The sequence below is a fragment of the Eschrichtius robustus genome, chromosome 14, assembly GCF_028021215.1.
Source record: "Eschrichtius robustus isolate mEscRob2 chromosome 14, mEscRob2.pri, whole genome shotgun sequence".
Classification (NCBI taxonomy): Eukaryota; Metazoa; Chordata; class Mammalia; order Artiodactyla; family Eschrichtiidae; genus Eschrichtius; species Eschrichtius robustus.
In genome coordinates, this window is record NC_090837.1 from 51678436 (window position 1) to 51699393 (window position 20958).

The 20958-nt window shown below is 48.3% G+C and overlaps 1 protein-coding gene across 4 annotated transcripts in view; it reads left to right on the top strand.

Annotated features, from left to right (window-relative positions):
- The first annotated feature begins 323 nt into the window (after nucleotides 1–323).
- FHOD3 (formin homology 2 domain containing 3) overlaps nucleotides 324–20958 on the top strand; it is a 491850-nt gene continuing 471215 nt past the window's right edge. For all 4 annotated transcript variants that reach the window (XM_068562567.1, XM_068562563.1, XM_068562564.1 and 1 more), the window contains exon 1: nucleotides 324–611. In XM_068562567.1, coding sequence (XP_068418668.1) covers nucleotides 447–611 — 165 coding nt within the window. In that variant the 5' untranslated portion in view covers nucleotides 324–446. The remainder of the gene's footprint in view (nucleotides 612–20958) is intronic.

The window sequence follows — 20958 nt, forward strand, 5'->3', positions numbered from 1 at the left end:
AGCCCCGAGCGGTGCAGCTCGGCCGGGGATCCCTCGGTCTCGGGGCGCACGTGCAGCCGGCGGCCCAGGCGGTGTCCGCGCTGCTGGGGTCTGCCCGCCGGTGGTCGGGGGGTTCTCCGCCCCGCCGCCGCCGCCAGCGGACTTGGCGCAGGGCAGCGGATACTGCACGAGCCGTTCTCCCTTTCCTGTTCCACGCGGCGGGTCGCGTGGGTAGCGGCGGCAGCCGGGCGGGCACAAGGGGGACGCCGGAGGGGAGGAGCCGGAGAGCTAGAGGAAGGAGGGGGCCCGCCGGCCCCGCCCCCGCCCCGCCCCCCGCGGCCGGAGCCTGTGAGCCCGCGAGCCAGCGAGCTGCGGCCGCGGCCTCCACTGCTCGCGGTGACCCCGGCGTCCCGGTCCGCGGCCCCGCAGATCCCGGGGCCCGCGCCCCCCCGGGGCAGGGATGCATCATGGCCACGCTGGCTTGCCGGGTGCAGTTCTTGGACGATACGGACCCTTTCAACAGCACCAACTTCCCCGAGCCCAGCCGGCCGCCGCTGTTCACGTTCCGCGAGGACCTCGCGCTCGGTACCCAGCTGGCCGGGGTCCACCGGCTGCTGAGGGCGCCACACAAGGTACGGCCCGGCGCGGGCGGGCTGGGCCCCCGGGACGCAGCCCCTGCTCCGGGGCGCGCCGGGGTAGGGGCGCCGCGGGCAAGCTGGGCTGGGCGCAGCCGGGAGACAAGCGCCCAAGGGCAGACCTCCCCCTTCCCCGTTAGGCAGAGGGGTCTGGGCGCCCGCCGGCTGGCTCGGGATCTCCTAGGCCAGCGAGGAGGACAGTCCCGCGTTCCGGCCCGGAGCGGGGGAGGGGGTGGGGGCGGACGGGGCCGAACAGGTGCGGCGCCGGCCGGAGGCGGGATGGAGAAGGTTCCCCGCGCCGCGCCGTTCGCTCGGCCGGGTGGGCGGGGTGGGGCTCGGAAGCCGGCAGTCGGTCCCCGCACCCGGGCGGGCGCCGAGCGGCGCGCGGAAAGAACCCGGGCCCCGGGGGGCTCTGGTCCTTCGCAGGGGAGACCCGAGCGACGCGCGGGACAAAACCTCTCAGGCCTCTGGGGCCGCTGCGGGCGGCCGCGCGACCCTCGCGACAAAGCACGCTTCCCGGGGACACTTCTCCTTCCTCCCCTGCGGGGCACCACGGAGGGCGCCGCCCGCGCGCTACGATAGTGCTCGGAGCAGCCCCTTTTCCTTAGAAGAAGCAGGTGGCCTGGGGGACCTTGGAGGAGCAGTGGCTGTGGGAGGAGGGGCGGGGGCGCGGAGGGGCGGCGCGCGCACAGAGCCCCAAATGAGTGTCCCCTGGGAAGAATGGCTTCTCAGTCCACCCCATAGTTTTTTTTTTTTTAACCCTTTTCAGGGCAGGCATCTTGCAAAGTGTGTGCTGCAAAGAGCTGGGCGTTGAAAGCCAAGCATTTAGTTACCCAGGAGAGCCCTTCCTCCCACTTAGTGACTGCACCTTGAAGAATTACTTCCCCGGTACATTTTTTTTTTTTTGGCTTAGGGTTCATATCAGAGCTTGTAGATGATTTATTCTTTGAGGATCAACACTGGTAAATATTTGGAAGAGATAACCCTTGATGCCAAAAAGAACAAAATCGATTTAAAAATTTTTTTTTAGACTTCTGTATGATGTTCACCTGCCTTGGAAGTAGAGGGAGGTTGGTATGGATACTGGTGAACATTGGCAGTGGTGTCTGTTATATCATTGCTCCCCGCCCCCCCCCCAAACGCCACCTCTTAATGAGTAACCTGTCTTCAGGAATGAGGAATGGGGCAGTTCTATCTCCTTTTCTCTGTGCTGGTGCAGGATGGATACAGTCACTGCTCCTGGGAACCTCTCTGGCCATAAAAGGTTGGATTGGGAGAATGATGTTTTTATTGCGGATTCAGCTTATCAGAATCACTTTTGTCAGTTATTTGGTTCTTCTCAACCAGTGGATTCAGTTAAGAGTTTTCGAAGGGCTTCTACAGCATCATGGTTATTTCATTCATTATGGTCTCTGATTACAGTGATCTTTTGTTGAAACTACAGAAGACTCATAATTGTGGCCCTGTGACCTTGAAGTGCTTTCCTTGGATTTCAAGCCCTATGTACACCGGCTGACCTTTCAAGCTGGAAGCTGAAGTACATTTTTATGTTTCCATGGAATAGCCCCCTAGCCTTGATCCAGTGTTCCTGGTCTCATAGGAGATCCTGACGCTCCAGCACTATAGCACCCCCTCCACTCCCCCGACCCGCTAGAAGCCACAGTACAGCAGTTGCACTGGCTCACAGGACTTTCTGAGATGGCCCTTGTAGAATAAATGGAACCCGAATACGTCCCACAGAGACCCTTGACTCCTTGTCCTGGGGAGGGGGGTCCAGCCAGCCTCAATCTGAGTCTTGCCTGCAGACCCCTGCAGTATAGTCAGATGTTTGGCATTGTTTTTCACATCTAGAGCCGACTGAGTGGCTGGTTCTATTAGCCAGGGTTCTTTAAAGCAGAATTCAGGGCATTTATGTGCCTAGGTGCACATTAATATTGTAAAATGCTAGTTAATTTCCAGCAGGGAATCTGCTGGATTGGATGATGCATCTGTGATAGAAAGAGCTGATGAGTTTTGAGCACTTGGTATGTAGGTTTGTACTCTATTAGGGATATCAATGCAGGATCTCATTTAATATTACACTCGTCTGTGAAGTGCAGACTTTCACTATACCTATTTTACAGATGAGGAAACTGAGGCAGAGAGCAATTAAATAACCTAGTTTCTCTGTTAGGAGCGGGGAGCTGAGATTCAAACCCTGTCTGTGCGGCTTGAGACTCCACTGCTGTTCTGCTCCCTGGACCAGCTGTTTGGCTGTGGGCAGAAGCCGCATCTCCTCGGCCTTCCATTCCATTAACTTGGGGAGTTTCCCGAATCAGCTTCCTAGGCCAGGTACTTTTTGGCCTGGAGCAGGTGAATGTTACAAGCATGAGTAAGAGCCTTGAGACAGAATTCCAGCCTGGTAGAGTTCACAGTCAGAGGTGGGAACAAATAGTTACGAACCCTGCTGTGAATTAGCTAACAGTGAGGGAATGGGCAAGCCCCTGCCATGGATAAGGTTTCCACGTCCCATGGAGCCCAGCCTGGCAAGAGGAGGAGTTCCTGGGGCAGGGGGCGTTCTGGGTGGTGAGAGGGGAAGAGGGGAGAAGCGTGACTGTGAAACATGCAGACACCCTCAGCATCCTCAGCCATCCTGCCTGGGGGTGTAGACTTTTGCTTGAAGTGGATGGCACACACAGCAAAGCGTGCAGGGCCTAAGTGAGCAGCTGGATGAATTTTCACTAAGTGAACACACCTGTGTAACAAGCCCCCTCAAAGGCCCCTGCAGAGGGTCTTAATTTGTAAAGCTCCCCTAGGGATTCTCCTGTGCTGGGAACCTTTGAACTGGTTAACCTCTTAGGTCCTTTCCAGCCCAAACTTGAGTCTATGCATCTTTTCCTAACCTAATGAAATATGTATACATTTATCTCATGTTTGCTGACGCAATTTGAAGTTAGTTGTTAATTTAAACCATTGTCTTGGACGAAAACAACATGTTGTGCTTATAATGCTTTATCTTTTTTTTCCCAAGCTGCTAGACTGAAAAATAAAAAACCACCCCAGCTTTTTATAGTAGTTCTAAGAGGATAATTAAATAAATGATTAGTTTGATAACAAAAAGGTCAGAACAGGTACCGTATTCTCACTGAGGGAGATGTTTATTTTGGTGGTTATATGTTTTATCTGGACTATGTGAGGCCTTTTGTTTTCAAATGCTGCATAAACAGGTGTTTATTTCTGGTTCAGTGTCTTAAGAAGAAAAATAATTGTAATTACAGGACTTATAATTTAGAAAAAACTGTGCAGTAGAATTAATAGAATCCTAGACCTTTCAAAGCTTAGATGTCTTTGGATTGTTTGACGCTAAAAGTGAAGGCTCTAAGGATTCTTGTTTCTTTTTGATAGGCAAAACTGGAATTGTAGAATGTTACAAAAAAGAGGTAACTAGCTTGCGTGTCAAAACAGCAATTATGACCTAGTAATTTAATTCAGGGAATGTTTCCGTGGCTGCTGCGGACCAGAGAGTAGAGTAATAACAGCTCCCAGGTCCTGGCCACGTGCCCGAGCCAAGCACGCATCATCTTACCAAGCCCGCGGCCACCCCGTGGGTCAGCACTGGTACTGTTGCATCTCACAGCAGAAGAGCCCAAAGCATAAAAAAAAAGTCAGTGGGCCATGTGAGTGGGACGTTCCAGAGTTGGCATTTGGCACCAGGTCTGAGCCCTTAATGACTCTACTACTTTCGTGTCTTGAGTTTCTTCCTTCCAGGCAGCCTGCCCACGTTTCAGAGTTCCATGCTGTCATTGGATTAGCCTTGACCGTGCCCTGTTCATTCCTTTCTCACTACCTTTGTCTTTGTGGTTCCCTTGCTGCCTCAGCTATCCCACCTGTAAAATAGCCAGTTGCTGTGAGAATTAGAACCTTGGTCCTCTGAGTGTGGGCTGGGCATCACCTGGGGTCTTAGAAATGCACTCTCAGGCCTCCCCAGACCTGCTGAAGCAGAATGTGCATTTCCCCGAGATGCCTTGGTGATTCCTGTACACACTGCAGTCTGAGCAGCATGGATTAGAGGTCATTTAGGTCAGACTCAGTCCGGGGCTAGGAGGGTCCTCTCTCTCTCCCCTGTTCACAGATAACTTCCTTGAGGGTAAAGACCTGGGCTGTCCAGTTCTCCAGCGTTCTCCTGGAAGCTGAGCAGTGCTAAGATGGAGTGTGCACTAAGTTGATTGATGGGCGTTAGGTTTAGAACACAAATCCACTGGTATTATTGCTCTAATGAATTTCCACCTTAATCCTCTTAAGGGACACATCTGTTTGCTACATTACATTAAGATTTTTTAAAGATGAGATCATTAGTAAAGTTGGTAAGTGTGTTGTGTCACATAGCATCTTAGGACAAAACTGTTTAAGAATGTTGTATGAACAGCTAAGAGTGTTTCCGTGCAAGCTGCGTTGAATCCGACTCTACCGTAATTAGCTCAGTTGGTTGGAGCCGTGCTATTGAGATCAGGATCATGGGATTGAACCCTTTATGGGTCAGCTGGCTTTGCTTCATGCATGGCCACAGACCGCATCGGTAACACAGCTAGACATCCAGCAGGTGCTGTCCTGGCTCCCTGCAAGGGTTTGGGTTGGGGTGGCCTGGTAGAAATCTTTGGGGGCAAAGGACTAACATATAAGGAGCTTGTGCTGGGCACTGTACTGTGGGCCTCGGCGTATAACTTCATTGACCCTCACAAGTGTTCTAGCAGACAGACAGTGGTATCCCCAGTTAACAGATGAGGAAACTGAGGCACACAGAGGTTAGGCAGGTTATCTAAGGTCACACTGCTTTTAAGTGGAGGAGCTGGGATTTAAGGTCAAGTCTTTTTTTACTCCAGGGCTTGTAGCCAACTGTGTCCCATTATTAGAAAACCAGCAGAGCACATGCTTTCTCTGCAGGGGGAGGGGTGGGGGGAGGGGGCTGACTGCATTGCCTTTGCACGCGGCTGCCTGTCACAGTTTGTGACTTACATGGGTGTGCTCTGGTTGTCCTTCCAGTGTAGAAGCTCTGGGAGTCTGTGCCTCTTGTCCTCAGAGTCCAACCTGCTTCCCTCTGGAAAACAACAGGACTGCCTTTGCCCTCCTCTGGACTCTGAAATGTTAGTTTTTAGTGGTGGCAGATTTAAAACTGATTAACATGCTGAGGCCAACTCAGGAGCACCCCTCCTCCAGCCTCCTTTCCCCTCCATGGTTTATTTCTCTCTGAAGATGAAACTTCTGAACCTTGGAAACCTTTCTGTCCTCAGACAGAAAACAGTCACCATTCCTGCAGCCTCCACACTGTGTCACCTGCAGGTGATGCCCCTGTTGCCTGTGGCCAGCTCAGGAATGTCCCCGATTTAAACCTGGCTTTCTAATCCATGTAGCTGGTTCCGCGTCTGTGGGGCATTTTCAGTCTTGGGTTTGTCAGCATCTGGTCCTTTCCAGAGACAATCGGACTGCTTTTTGTTTTGTTTTGTTGTTTTAGCTATTTTATTGGGATGTGTTTCTGTGCCTTGTTCTGAACTAAGTAAGAAAGAATGGGGGAAATTAAGTTATAGTGAATGTTAAGCCTCACCACAGGGATGTAATCAGCAAAATTCAGATTGTGGGAAATTATAGTTTTACCAAAAAATACATTGTAAAGGAAAAAAAGATGGAGATGGAAGGAAACCTTAGATTAAAAGAGATTTAAGAGATATATCAACCAATTGCAATGTGTGACTCTAACTGGACACTGATTCAAACAAATACATTGTAGGGAATTCCCTGGTGGTCCAGTGGTTAGGACTCCGTGCTTTTGCTGCCGAGGGGGTGGGTTCAATCCCTGGTCGGGGATCCCTGTAAGCTGTGCGGCCAAAAAAAAAAAATTGTAAATAAATATGTGAGACCATTGGGGAAACCTGAATAGTGACTTTTTGTTGTTGTTGTTTGTTTGTTTGTTTTTTTATACTGCAGGTTCTTATTAGTCATCAATTTTATACACATCAGTGTATACATGTCAATCCCAATCGCCCAATTCAGCACACCACCGTCCCCCCCCCCACTGCGGTTTTCCCCCCTTGGTGTCCATACGTTTGTTCTCTACATCTGTGTCTGAACTTCTGCCCTGCAAACCGGTTCATCTGTACCATTTTTCTAGGTTCCACATACATGCGTTAATATACGATATTTGTTTTTCTCTTTCTGACTTACTTCACTCTGTATGACAGTCTCTATGTCCATCCACGTCTCAACAAATGACTCAATTTCGTTCCTTTTTATGGCTGAGTAATATTCCATTGTATATATGTACCACAACTTCTTTATCCATTTGTCTGTCGATGGGCATTTAGGTTGCTTCCATGACCTGGCTATTGTAAATAGTGCTGCAATGAACATTGGGGTGCATGTGTCTTTTTGAATTATGGTTTTCTCTGGGTATATGCCCAGTAGTGGGATTGCTGGATCATATGGTAATTCAATTTTTAGTTTTTAAAGGAACCTCCATACTGTTCTCCATAGTGGCTGTATCAATTTACATTCCCACCAACAGTGCAAGAGGGTTCCCTTTTCTCCACACCCTCTCCAGCATTTGTTGTTTGTAGATTTTCTGATGATGGCCATTCTAACTGGTGTGAGGTGATACCTCATTGTAGTTTTGATTTGCATTTCTCTAATTATTAGTGATGTTGAGCAGCTTTTCATGTGCTTCTTGGCCATCTGTATGTCTTCTTTGGAGAAATGTCTATTTAGGTCTTCTGCCCATTTTTGGATTGGGTTGTTTGTTTCTTTAATATTGAGCTGCATGAGCTGTTTATATATTTTGGAGATTAATTTTTGATATTAAAATTGTTGAAGTTAAATTAATAAAAAAATAAAAAATTAAAACAAAATTAATAAAGATATTTAACATTAAAATTATTAAAGTGTGATAATACTACTGTGTTACGTTTAAGGAAAAATCTGTATCTTTCAGAGATACATACTGAAATATTTACAGATGAAGTTATATAATGTCTAGAATTTGCTTCAAAATAATCTTGGTTGAGGGGCAAGTAAGTAGGTGGGTGAGTGTGTAGAGGGAACAAGATAGAATTTGAGTTAAAGCTGGATTATAGGTCTGTGGGGGAGTCATTATACTATTTTCTGTACTTTTGCATATGTTGAACTTTTTTTTTTTAAAATAAAAGTGCTAAAAAAATTAGGTTATGAGTTCTGATGTTCCCTTTGGGATCAACGTCCTTTCATTAAGTGTCACCGTGTGTCCTTAGTGTGTTTGCTGTGGCTGAGATGGCCAATCTGTAAATTTTTTGTAGTGCCTCCACTGTTACCTTCCTTCCCACCCTGATAGTCGTGTTCTCCTTAGGATCTTTGAAAAACAAACATAGGGCATCAGTCTTTTAGTGTTCAGAGTATCTTTCTCGGCTCAGTCAATTCCAATGATGAACTCAGTCATCAGTTACATAAACTGTTAGTTTAGTAAAGAAGTGTTAGGGTAGAGATATTATACATAGAGCACATGCATCTAAATTTTTATCACTAAACTGAGAAGTTGCTAAGGCTATAATTAACGATATCAATATAAAAGTGCTCAGTTTCCCAGTGGCTCTTGGAGGCTGTGACATGCTTGCTTGGCCACACCGGGGTCTTGCCCCATTCCTAGTGAGCCAGCTCGGCCTCCATCTTCAGTATGCCTCAAGAGAGTATCTCAGAATGCAGTGAATGCAGTGATGCTGTAATGCATATGAAAATGTAAGTTGATTGTATACCTTGGCACTCAGCATCACGGACAACTATTGATTTCTATGGACAGATTAACCCATTTGTGCATTAGCTTTTGGGGAGGGGGAAGATTTTAGCTCATTCAAAAAATTAAGTTACCACACATCAGCAAAATTATCTGTACACCCAGAAGTTTGTCTATTTTTAGACCCACCTAGTGACAAACAGAATCTGCACTGTATCTGTATACAACTTGGAAACATACCTGCTCTTCTCCACTTAGATTTGGAACCTAGAAATTAAAAAGTTGGACTCCAAGGGAAAATATTTAGAACTTAATGTTAGAAAAAAAGAAATCTCAAAATTGTTGAAGACTTTGAGAAGAGGGAAAGTGTTAAAGAACTTGCAATTCAATACAGACTAATACTCCTAGGTTTGGCAAGAATGACACAGAAAAATTAGTTTGTGGGTCACCTCATCAAATATTTTTAGCATTCTTGGAAAGAGGAAAACCCAGAAGAAGACGTTTTTGTTATTGATTAGGCTACTTGGACTCTTCATACACTGGTATTACAGCAGGGAATGAAATGCCAGGGTCTTAACCAGAGTGCACAGGACAAGCCAAAGATTACTGTGAAGTTCTCAGAATAGAAGGTAACTAACTGATGCATCTTCTGACTGGTTCGTCAGATCCCAAGAGTGGCTTGGGGTTCATAGCAAATGCTGATGGGCAGACACTCCTGAGTGGCCAGATGCTGACGTGTTTAGAGCAGGCTGGAGACAGAGCAGTGGGTCCTCAGAGAGGACATGAGAAGGAGGTCCTTCTGGCTCAACCAGGGTCACACACAGCGCTGCAGCCATTCACCGGGTTGCCTAAAACTGGCCACAGTTTTGACTAAAGAAGTTTATACCAATGACACTTTATACCACTTTAGGGGGAGTTTTGTTTTATCTGTGATTTGAAGTCACCTTCTCCGACCCTCCCCTGGTTATAATTGATTAATCCAGAGTTGATGGTAACATCCCTCACAACTCATGAAAGCATGAATGAGCGGTGATACTGGGGTTGAGACAGCTGGTTTAAGCAGTGCTCCCCGCCCCCCCCATATCTGTAGTTTTGTTAAATGAAAACAAAATTTACTATTAATTGTGCTACAGCCTGGGAACCTAGCTTTTAACCCTTATGACCATTGTGAGGACACTTCTGTCTGGTCCTCTGATTTCATCATGGAGGCTGCAGGCAGCTGGGGGGTGCAGGTGCCGGACCCCCGGGGAAGCAGCCGACTGAAGACTGGGTATTGAGTCACTCGGAGCACAGTCTCCACTGCCTCCCCGACTTCCGTTGCATCCACAGCCTCGAGGGGGTGTTTCTGGCCTCCCTGCTCCCCTATCTAGCAGTGTGTTCTTGGGCTAACACCCCTCTCACTGTCTCACTGTAGTTTACAGCAAGTCTTGATGGGGTGGGGTGGAGGTTCCCTCCTTGCCTTGGAACATGGCCATTAATAGGAAAAAAGTAAAAGGTTAGAGATCGGGTGCATTCAGTGGGTTTTAATGTGAGGGAACAGCCTAGGAATCAGGCCTGTGTGATTGGCTAAAGAGGAAAGAGAGAGCATGTCACTCCTCTGCTCTAAAACCTCCCTCAGGCCCCCTGCCATTCAGGGTGACTCCGAAGCCGTTGAGTGGCTGGCCTGGTGCTCCATGAGGGTTGGTTGCTTTGTTTGTTTTATGGTCTGTTTGGTTTACTGGTGTAGCCCTAGAGCCTGGAATGGTGCTTGGTACATCATGAGTATACAGTAAATAGGTGTTGAATGAGTGAATTATCATACACTTTAGAGTTGGAGGGAAAAAAGAGCGATCTCCTTACCCCAGCTGTCTCCATGCAGAAGTCCCTTCTGTAAAGCCTCTGGTCAAACACATTCTAGCTGCTTCTTCATGTATGATAGAGAGCAGTTGGTCCCCTCCTTTCAAGTGTGGCGTTTCTCCATTTTTGAACTTTATTTGCTAGACTTTATTCTTTATTTGTCCCTGATTTTCACCTGGAAAGGTGAATCCTCATATCCCCACAGATGGGGATGGAAGTGGGTCTGGACCATCAACTGGCTGACTGAGCCCAAGAGGATGGAAATAGGATGGATAAGCCAGAAGAGCCATGACCTCAGGGTTTGCTAAGTAGAGTGACCTGTGACCTGGGACCTGCAGATAGTGCCTGGAGGGAGTTGCAGGAAGTTTGTGTACTTTTCCTTGTGGTGGCAGAAGTAAAAAGCTGCTTTCTTTTCATGTTGAAGCTGAGTCATATGGATTGTTTTTATTACTCAAATCAGTGTATGTATCTTGATATGTTTATGTCTGGTACCCTAAGGCATCTTCACACTTGCAGTTCCATTTCACTGTGAACTTAAACTGTTCGTGTGGAATCAGGGAGACATTGCTGGGGAGAGATCACGGCTAAGAAAGCTAGGTTCAATGAGAGAAAGGCCAGGAAGCAAGGAGTCTACCCTTATAAAACAAACAAAGCATCTGTTCCCACCACAGAATGAGCATGTGTATAAATTTTGAGACTACAGAACACACTGAAGAAATAGAAATCATTTTCTTATTACCCAGAGGGAACCACTCTTAACACTTTTGCGTCTTACCAGAATTAAAATATGTAATGTTTTTAAACATTTATGGTGTTTTAAATGTTTGATAAAAATATAAATATCTGAATACTTTCCCGAGTCATTAAATATTCTTGGAGTGTATCATCTTTAACGACAGCATGGTAATCCAGCCTGTGCCTGTACCATGGCCCAGATGTAAGCATTGCTCCCATGCTCTGTGAGGGAAAGGGCTCTGTCTTCTTCAATGTTTATTTCTCCTGTGCTTGGTCCTTTTTTTTTTTTTAACATCTTTATTGGAGTATAATTGCTTTACAATGGTGTGTTCGTTTCTGCTTTATAACTAAGTGAATCAGCTATACATATACATATATCTCCATATCTCTTCCCTCTTGCGTCTCCCTCCCTCCCACCCTTCCTATCTGTGGTTGGTCCTTAATAAATCTTCATTAAATGAATGTATGAATGAATGAACCATTGGATGTTTAGGCAGTTGCCAATAAAAAAAATGCAGATAATGCTGTTTTATATATATACTTGCAGAAAAAATAATCTTTATGCTTTGATTGCTTCCTTAAGATGAATTCCTAGATGTTTAGTTGCTGAGTAGAAGGGTAAAGAATTCATCTTAGATGGGAGCAGTTTCCCCCATTTTAAGCATTGGTGGTGGTTGGGAAGATGGTCCCTAAGTCCATATAGGGCTGTTGAAGACCTGGGCCAGGATGGGAAGCCCAGCTCCAGTCAGACCTCCTTCTTGCAGGTGCAGCTGGTGTCACAGCAGAGAGTGACATTTGAATTCTGGGAAGATAACCCGGTGGTACTCAGAGAAGATTGTTAAAACCTTGAATAAATTATGTGTATGTATCCCATTGCCTCTCCCTATTTTGAGGGACAAAATCATGACCATACTTTAATAGTCCATGCTAAAGTTAGATCCATTACATTTCATGAATTCAAGTATTCAATATTCAATGTTCAGTATAACAATATTATATTAGTAAGACAAAAATACATCCCATTAGTTGTTAATTCTTTGAGAAAACAGAGGCACTTATATCCTGTGGGTAGTGTAGTCAATGACTCTGCCTCTTTCTAGAGACTTGGCAATATACACAAGTCATAAAAATGATTGTTTTTGACCCAGTGACCCTACTTACAGGAATTATTTGAAGAGATATGTAAAAATGATGAAAGTACTATATGTATAAAGATATTTGAGGATCGTTTTAATAATGAAAAGCTAAAAAATGTCCAACAACAAGGGAGATGTTAAGTCATTATGTTTTATTATGGATAGAATATTGGGTAGCTATTAAAATAACTCATACCTTAGTCAGCTCAGGTTGCCGTAACAAAATACCATAGACTGAGGGGGCTTCAACGACAGACGTTTATTTCTCACAGTTCTGGAGGCTGGGATGTCCAAGGGTAAGCTGCTGGCAGATTTGGTTCTTGGTGAAGCCCTTCTTTCTGGCTTGCAGATGGCCACCTCCTTGCTGTGACCTCACATGGCAGAGAGGAAGCTCTGGTGTCTCTTATTTTTCTTATAAGGGCACTAATCCCGTCATGGAGGTCCTACCCTCATGACCTCATTTAAACCTAGTTACCGCTCAAAGGCCCCACCTCCTCATACCATCATATTGAGGGGTAGGGCCTCAACGTATGAATTTTGGGGAGACACATTCAATTCATAACACCCTACATGAGTCATAAAATTGTGCATGTGGACATGTAGGTAAGAAATGTTAAAGATGGGACCAGTAACTTCCTTCTCCCAGACCTGCTCACCACGCCCCTTCTACATCTCATTCATTGGAAACACCATGAGAACGGCTTGTCAGCCTTGGTTCCTGCGCACCCATTCAGTCCCCACTCTTCCGTTGCCGAGTCATCCAGGCTCTCATTTGGACTCCCGGCTCCGGATAAAAGTGATCCATCCCCCAACCTACTTTCCCTACCTCCTCCTCCTTTACTCTGGTGCTTCCCCATTATTGACAGGGTAAAATCACAACTCGTCATAAGGACACCCAGGGCTCTCTGGGGCCTGGCCTCTTGTCTGCCACTCCCACGTTGCCCCGACTGTCCTTCCCCCCACCACGCCCCTCCCGAGCCCTGGCCGTGCTAAAATGCTTGCAGTTTCGCTAAGAGGCTGCCCTGGATGGTAGTTTAAGGTCTTACCTCTCCCTGGACTGCCCCTCCATCCTCCAGCCTGGGGTGAGACCATGTCTGAGGCTCACCTCTGCTGGGCTTTGCCAGCCCTCCCCCTTGGTCTGCGCAGGCTGTGCTCCTAGCCCCCTCCCACTTGTGACACTCTGGTTCTTATTTCATCCCATGTCACCATCTTCCCACCAGCTGTAAACCCTCAGTAGCAGGAAGTGCATTTCAACTCACCGTTCAGTTGAGAGTTCCTAGAATAGTGCCTGATACACAATAAACCCTAATAAATAGTTTTTGACTATCTGAAAGAAGGTTAAGTGAAAAAAGTGAAGTATATATTTATATACATGATGATCGCAACACTATCAAAGGTAAAACCGATAGCTAGTGGGAAGCAGCCGCATAGCACAGGGAGTTCAGCTCGGTGCTTTGTGGCCACCTAGAGGGGTGAGATAGCGAGGGTGGGAGGGAGGGAGACGCAAGAGGGAAGAGATATGAGGATATATGTACATGTATAGCTGATTTACTTTGTTATACAGCAGAAACTAACACAGCATTGTAAAGAAATTATACTCCAATAAAGATGTTAAAAAAAAAAAAGAATAGATATCCTCAAACCTTTGTCAGATCCCTAATCCGTAAACATGATTTGCGTGTTATAATTTCCCTCACAAACTGCGGGTGAGTGAGGCATAACCAGCTCTTCAGAGTCTCAAATCCTTGTATTCTGGCCTCTTCCGCACTAGGCCCAGGCTAGGTCCTCGGACAGGAATCCTCAGGTTGGCAGAAGGAGGCCCGCCGTCCGTCAGGGTCATTTCCTGTTGCATTTGGAGGGACGGGCATGAGCCTGGGGCCCTCCTGGGTGGGGGCCATGAAGTCTGCTCCGTGGGGCCAGGCTTGAGGGCTGCAGTGCAAGATGGGGAAGCGCTGCCTTCTCCCACTTTCCTGGTCGTTCCTGAGCCTTCCGCAGGCCTCCTTCACTGTTCCTACCCAGGCTGAGCGTGGCAGTTACGTGGTGAAGAGAGTTGTGAGCTTGTGCGGGGGGCAGAGGTGGCCACAGCAGCTGTGAGCGGTGGGAAATTCTGAGCAGGGAGTGGATCTGGGAGACTGGCATGGTGCCCGCAGAGTCCAACTGCCCTTCTCTCCACTGGGGAGATTCAGCACTTTGCCAACCTTGGAGGCTCTGGGGAGATTTTATTTCAGGTGATGGCACTCACCTAAGAGGGATCTGTTACCCCTTTGCTGTATCAGGTCCCAGCTGCAGGCCACAGGAGTGCTCGGGCTGGCTCCTGATCACAGCTTCCATAAATCACCAGCCCTCTGGCTTCTGCAGGACTTGGTAGGTCCCGAGTGGCTAGTGTCTGAAAGACCAGTGCCCGGAGGTAGAAGAGGCTGTCCAGTCTTCCTGGGGTCCTCCATTCAAGTTCAACAGTACCATGTGTCTGTCTGGGGGCAGGGAAAAGAGAGCTGTTGGGCATCCTGTCCAGAACAATAGTCAAGGATATGAGCGGTTTTTTGTTCCCAGAACTGGGTGCATTTTTGTGGACGGTGATTCATCACCGAATACGCCAGGAACAGAACCCCGGCGTGTCTGTGCAGTTCACGAGGCACTGGGACATAGGTTCGCCTGGCGGATCCTCACAATCCTGCAGGAGAGGGAGATGGGGCATTTAGGCCCTGTCTCCAAGTTCAGAAAACGAAAATTATGTTGCTTTCAGGACTGAGGCACAAAGGTGGCAGGGCTAAAACTCAGGTACACATCTTCTGACCTCAGGCCCAACAGTCTCCCACAAGGACTCCCTGTCTCAGTCTGTCAGAGGTAAGTGTGAGGAACATATGTTGGCGCCCAGGGAAGTTTGTATTGTTAGATGAGCACAGTCGGGGAAATTTCACCTGAGTTCATACACATCACATGTAACCACCTGGTGATTATTTTTTACAAGGGAGCAGGCCTGGCTAAATGGGAAGCTTTATTTCTGTCAATGCCACTGATCCCAGGACATGATAATTAACTCTTTTATTGTCATGACTGGTTGGGGAAATAAGTCAGAAACATAACAGAAAGTGGAGTAACCTCTGAAGGCGGCATATGACTCACGTCTAAGTGTGATGTAAGCAGCCTGGGCTATAGAAATGTCAGAGTGGAAGAAATCCACGTGGACTGCACAGTCCAGAAAGCCTCCTGGAGAGAGCGGGTGGGGTGTGAGTGGGTGAAAGGAAAGGGGAAGGGTGTTCCATGCAGGTGAGAAGCAGATGGGATGGGTGTTGGGATCAGGTACGGACGGCTCTGGGCGAGTGAGAGCGGCTGGCCGGAAGGTGGTGACCTACGGCTGTCGGCCACGGGGCTGGGCTGGTACAAACAGTGAGCACAAAACTGTTTCAGAAGTTACTTCCATTCCATGTAGTGGAAACAAAGGAGAAGGAAGGGAAGAGGAGATAAATAACAAATTTGGGAAGAAAATGATTACAGAGAAAAATCGAGGGAAGGAGAACCAGGGGAAAGAAGAGAGGAGAGGGATGGACAGTCAGTAACTGCAAAGCCACCTGTGACCAATGCGTGGGAGGAAGAAGAGCAGCAGAAACAAGCCGCACGGGGGGGCCTGGCCTGGGCCCGGGGGGCAGGCTGTCCCGAAGCCCAGGGCCCCAGTTGCTGCTGATTCCTGGTGGGCTGAGGTGTTAGCCAATGAGGGTTTAAGATGTGACCCTTCCTCCCTCCTTCCTCTCTTTCATGGGGTGTCTGCTCAGTGTCAGACTCTGTTAGGGCCAACACAGGAAAATGAGTGAAACCGAGGGTGGGTGAAATGGGGTGGAGCCCCAGCCCCGGCCCAGCCCGCGCGCTCCGCACGCCCTCTCCTCAAAGCTTTGAACACAGCATCTCCCTTATGGGGCTGTCGGGGACAAAACCAAAAAAGGATCCTACTCTTGCATGTTGGCACCACTTGGCTTTCGCGGCCTCCAGTCCCGCTGCCCGGTGGGCACCGGCAGGCCGTGCTCCTGTTTCCCTGGACTCCCTCTCCCTGCCTTCCCCGCCACTGCAGAGACAAAGCAGAACCTTCAGACGCAGCTCCTGCCCCCACCTGCCTGTCTCTCTGCCCCCATGTGTCCGCCCTCCTTCCTAACAGGGGAGCTGTGTCCCCTCTCCTGGCCCGGCCAGGCCCCTTTCCGCTGGACCTTCAACCACTGCTTCCCTCTGGGATCCTTCGTTTAGCCTTCAGATAGGCTAATGCCTCCTTTATCCAGAAATCCCCTCCTCCCTGCATCTATCTTTCTTCTACGTTCACCCCTCTGTGCACCCCGAGTCTTAGACCTTGTCTGAGCCCTACTCTCTGCCTCACTTTCCCTCCTGCTGCATCCGGCACCCTCCCTGCCAGCACAGCGACACTGCTCTTGCTGAGGCACTTGTCATTCACGGCGTGGACACTTTCCAGTCTTTATCTTATTGAATCTCTTAGCAACACTTGCCGTTTTTGGTCATCTCCTCCGAGGAATGCTTGCTGTTCTGAGTCTAATGGTGAGAGATCCACCTTCCCTCTGTTCCAGGACCAGGCCTTCTCCGCACAGTCGAGCTCCTTTCCTTGGCGGCTTCCAGGGCTTTCTGACGACCCCCAGGTTGGCATCGGGGGCCCAGCGCTCTCTCTGGCCCTGAGGCCAACTATCCAGCTGTCCCCTGGACAGCTCCTCTTGGGGGTCCCGCAGATGCTGAAGGTGCACTGTGTCTAGATGGAAGGCATCGTGTTATCTTCCCGCAGACCCGTCCTGCCTCAGGGTGCAACGTCACCATCCAGCCAGCTGCCCACACCAAGAATCACCCCCTGGCTTTGACCCCATCTCTCAGCCCTCACAGTCTGGTGATTCTGGCACTTCTCTCTCCATTCCATAGATAGTCCTTAGCATATAGAAAGTGCATGGTAAATGATGAAATGAATGAAAAATAGACACGATAATATATGAGAAAGTGTCTGTCGCATGGCAGTTGCTCAAAAAATGTGCCTATATTAGTTATCCATGGCTGTGAACAAGTCACTCTAAGGCATAGTTGCTTAAAACATTTTTATTATCACTCACAGTTTCCTTGGGCCAGGAATTTGGGAGCAGCTCTGAGCAGTTCTGGCTCAGTCTCTCTTGAGTTTGCAGCCAGATGATGGACTCAGAGGCTCTTCAGTCACAAGTCTGGTGTCTGGGCTGGGAAGTTGCAAGTAACTGGGAGCTCCTCGGGCGTCTCTCTTTATGTCTCTGTGGTCTCTACATCAGGACTCTCTAGCAAGGTGGCTTCCAGGTAGCTAGGCTTCTTATGTGGCTGCTCAGGGCTCCAAAGAGTGAGGCCCAGGGCCGGGGGATGTCATATCACTTTTTTAAACCATCTCTCTCCTTGTATTGTACTCCTTAGAAGGGAGTCGCCAAGCCTGGCCCACATTCAAGGGCAGGGGAATTAGACACCATTGTTTCCTGGGAAAAGTGTCAAAGAATTTGTGAACTTTTAAAAAAGAAATCTAGGGACTTCCCTGGTGGTCCAGTGGTTAAGACTCTGTGCTTCCACTGCAGCAGGTGCGGGTTTGATCCCTGGTCAGGGAACTAAGGTCCCACATGCCACGCGATACAGCCAAAAAAAAAAAGTTAATAAAAAATAAATCTATATACCGTAAAATTCACTTTTTTTTTGGTGTTCAATCCTTTGAGTTTTAACATATGTTTAGGCTTTTAAAAAATTGAAGTACAATTGACTTATAATATTATAATAGTTTCAGGAGTACAATATTGTGATTCGATATTTTTGTAGATTATGTACCATTACATGCCTAGATTCTTGTAACTACCACAGGATACAGAACAATTCCAGCAACCTGAAGAATTCTCTAGGGCTTCCCCTTTGTAGTTAGTCATCCCCTCACCCCAATCCCTGGCAACCACGAATCTGTTCTCTCTCCCTATAGCTTTGCTTTTTCCCAGAATGCCATCCATATAAAAAGAATCATTTAGTATGTAACCTTTAGAGACTTGCTTCTTTCACTCTGCGTAATGCCCCTGAGATCCATCTAAGGGTGCATCCATGGTTCATTCCTTTTTAATGCGGAGTGGTATTCCATTGTATGGATGTACCATTTTGTTTATTCATTCACTTGTTGAAGGGCATTTGTGTTGTTTCCAGTTTTCAGTGCTTACAAATAAAGCGGCTATAGACATTTGATCCGGAGGCTGATCTCTTTGCTACTACGCCATACCACCTTTCCTGCTCTACACATTTGTGTAGAGATTTTATGGAACATAAGTTTTCATTTTGCTAGAATAAATTCCTAGAAGTGGGAAGGCTTTTTGGCAGAGGATTACCTGCCCCTCTCCTTAGCAGGACTGTCAGGAGGTTTTTACTTATTAGGCAAATTATCCTTTGTCAGAAGAATTTGTTATTTGAGTCTTTGGACTTCAGAGTATAATTACTTTTGAAAACACTGCCCACAGAAAGGACCATTCATTTAAAAGTCATTGTTTGTAGTTATTTGACTGTTCTTTATTCTCGAGCCTTTGAGGCTCTGTTGTGGAGGAATCCCGGTGTCCCCCCTCAGCCTCATTGCCCTGATGTCACCCAGCACTTGCTCCATACTCTCATCCGGCAGCTTTACAAAGGGACGATGACCCCACGGAGCACAAATCACCAGAAGTTCTACCGGTTGGCAAAATACCATAAATAAACGAAGAGCAGCCTTGGAGAATGTTAGCATATGAAAACTGCACTTGGATGGTGGAGCATAGAGATGAAGTAAGCAGAAATCGGGGGACGTAGAGGGCTAAGGATGTGGTTCTCTTCCTCTGCCAAGTCAGAGACCAGATCTGAAGTGAGGGAGGCGGCAGGAACAATGGGAGGGGTGACATATTTAAGTTCTGAGGCTATAATATAAAAGGTCCAGTTCCTGAATATCTTCGACCTTTTTACCAAGGGAAAGCTCCATGTCCAGAAGGTTGCCAAGGCCTCAAGGTGGCCCTCAGTGGAGGACCCCATCCTTCTTCTGGGCTTCCTACTCATCCCATTTGTGCTTGGCTGGATGAAACTCCCTGCCTAGGGGTCTGCCTGAAATACACACACATAGAGTCCCTCTTTCAGCTCCCTTTCCATTCTGCAGGGTTACCTGGGAATACCTACCTTCCTGAGGGTATTAGAGTACGTAAATTAGGTCAAGGACCTAAAGAGGGGAGTTCTGTGCAATTCTCCAAGTACCTTTAGAAACTGAAGATGTCACCATGTGCATCCTTTGGGAAAAGGAAGTTCAATATGAAATCGTGCCTGACCTGCGCGGGAGTCCTTCACTCACCCTGCGCAGATGTGAGTTCTTGTCCTTTGTCAGGTTCTCTGTGGTGCACTTGGAAATCAAAGAAGAATAAAGCATGGGCCATGTTGCCAAGAACTCATAGGCCATGAGGGTGACAAGCTGGCCTGATATCCTAACCATAGGTATCACTTTATTCCTATGGAAAATGCGTTCAGAGCTCCAGACAGCCAAGCCATAGTGGACTTGTGAATGCCACCCTGGTGTAAGTTGGGGACCGTGCTTATGCAGGCAATTGTGATTGGCCTTTACTTAGGTGAGTTTCATTTGCCCTTTGGTTGTGCCAGGATGTTTGGGACAGTGCCTCTTAGCTGTGTCCCTGAGAAGTCAGCCCCCCTCTCTCTCCCCCTCCCTCCCGGGCTTTTCCTGGTCTCTGCCCACTTCCTTGGATACTCAAGAGCTCTGTATTCCAGATTCCGCCTCTCATGACCCAAGTCTTTCCCCTCTAACGCATCTTCCTAACCCCGAGCCTCTTGGTTCCCTCATTCACCCAGCGTGCAGAAACTTTCACCAGGTTCCCTTACAGATGAAAGTGGGGGGCTTCTTCGGGGGGGCTGTAGGGCTTAAGGTGGACCCGGGGGCCTCTGGCACATCCCGAGATTCTGAACTTTGCTTGTAACAGTAGAGTTTGTGAACAGCCCTTCGGTTAGAGGCCCGGCCTCATGGCAGCTGTGTGGAGGTGGGGCACTGAGATGAAAACCCAAAACCTGTGGGTGCCCACACGTGTGCCTCATTAGTTCCTGCCCTGCGCCTGCCGGTGGGGAGGCCCCCCTGCTCTGTGCTCTCCGTGCGAACACCAGCAGTGCTCAGCCAGGCAAAGTCCCTGTCGCTTCTGTCATCACCGTGATTTTTGGAAGCATGATTTTGGTGTCCTGATTTGGTGTGTGTGTGTCCCCTGTCTTCCCCTTGGTGAGCTGCCCCCAGCGGCTGTGACCTGCCAGGCCAGGAAGTGGTAGCTCCCTGCCTGCCGTGGCTGTACATGCCGGATGCCGGTGAGACAGGAGTGAGATGAGAGCTAATCCCCTGGGCCGAGGAGCGGGAAGGCAGGGGAGGCTCTTTGTGTCTCGGGCTCTGGGGTCTGTAAGCTTCTTTTCTCCCCTAACCCTTTCTTGGAGAGCCGTTGCTTTCATTTCACCAAAGCTCCTCGGCCTGCCCGGTCCCTGAAGCGGAACATGCCAGCTCCATTAAATCAATGTACCCAATTCTGCAAAGTCTAAACAGTTTAAATTTCATTATTCTGGGCAGTGTTTTTCTGGTGACTAGAGTTCGCCGAAGCAGGGGGAATCGGCGAGGGTCGAGGAGAGGTTTTGCCCACCGCACACCCAGGACCCTGCTCTGCTTCTATCTTCTCGAGCGGGTGGGAGAGGATTGGGCTCTGCCACATTTAAGTTGTTCTCGGGCAAAAATGGGATTGCTCTAATTCTACTGCCAGGGTCACTGGGGCTGAACATCCATCGGATGCGGGAGAGGCTCAGCTCTTTGACCTTATGGCGCTGTCTGTGCATATTCCACAGTGTGTCTTGGTCACATGGATCAGTCATTGTTGATGGAAGGGCCTTAGGTGTC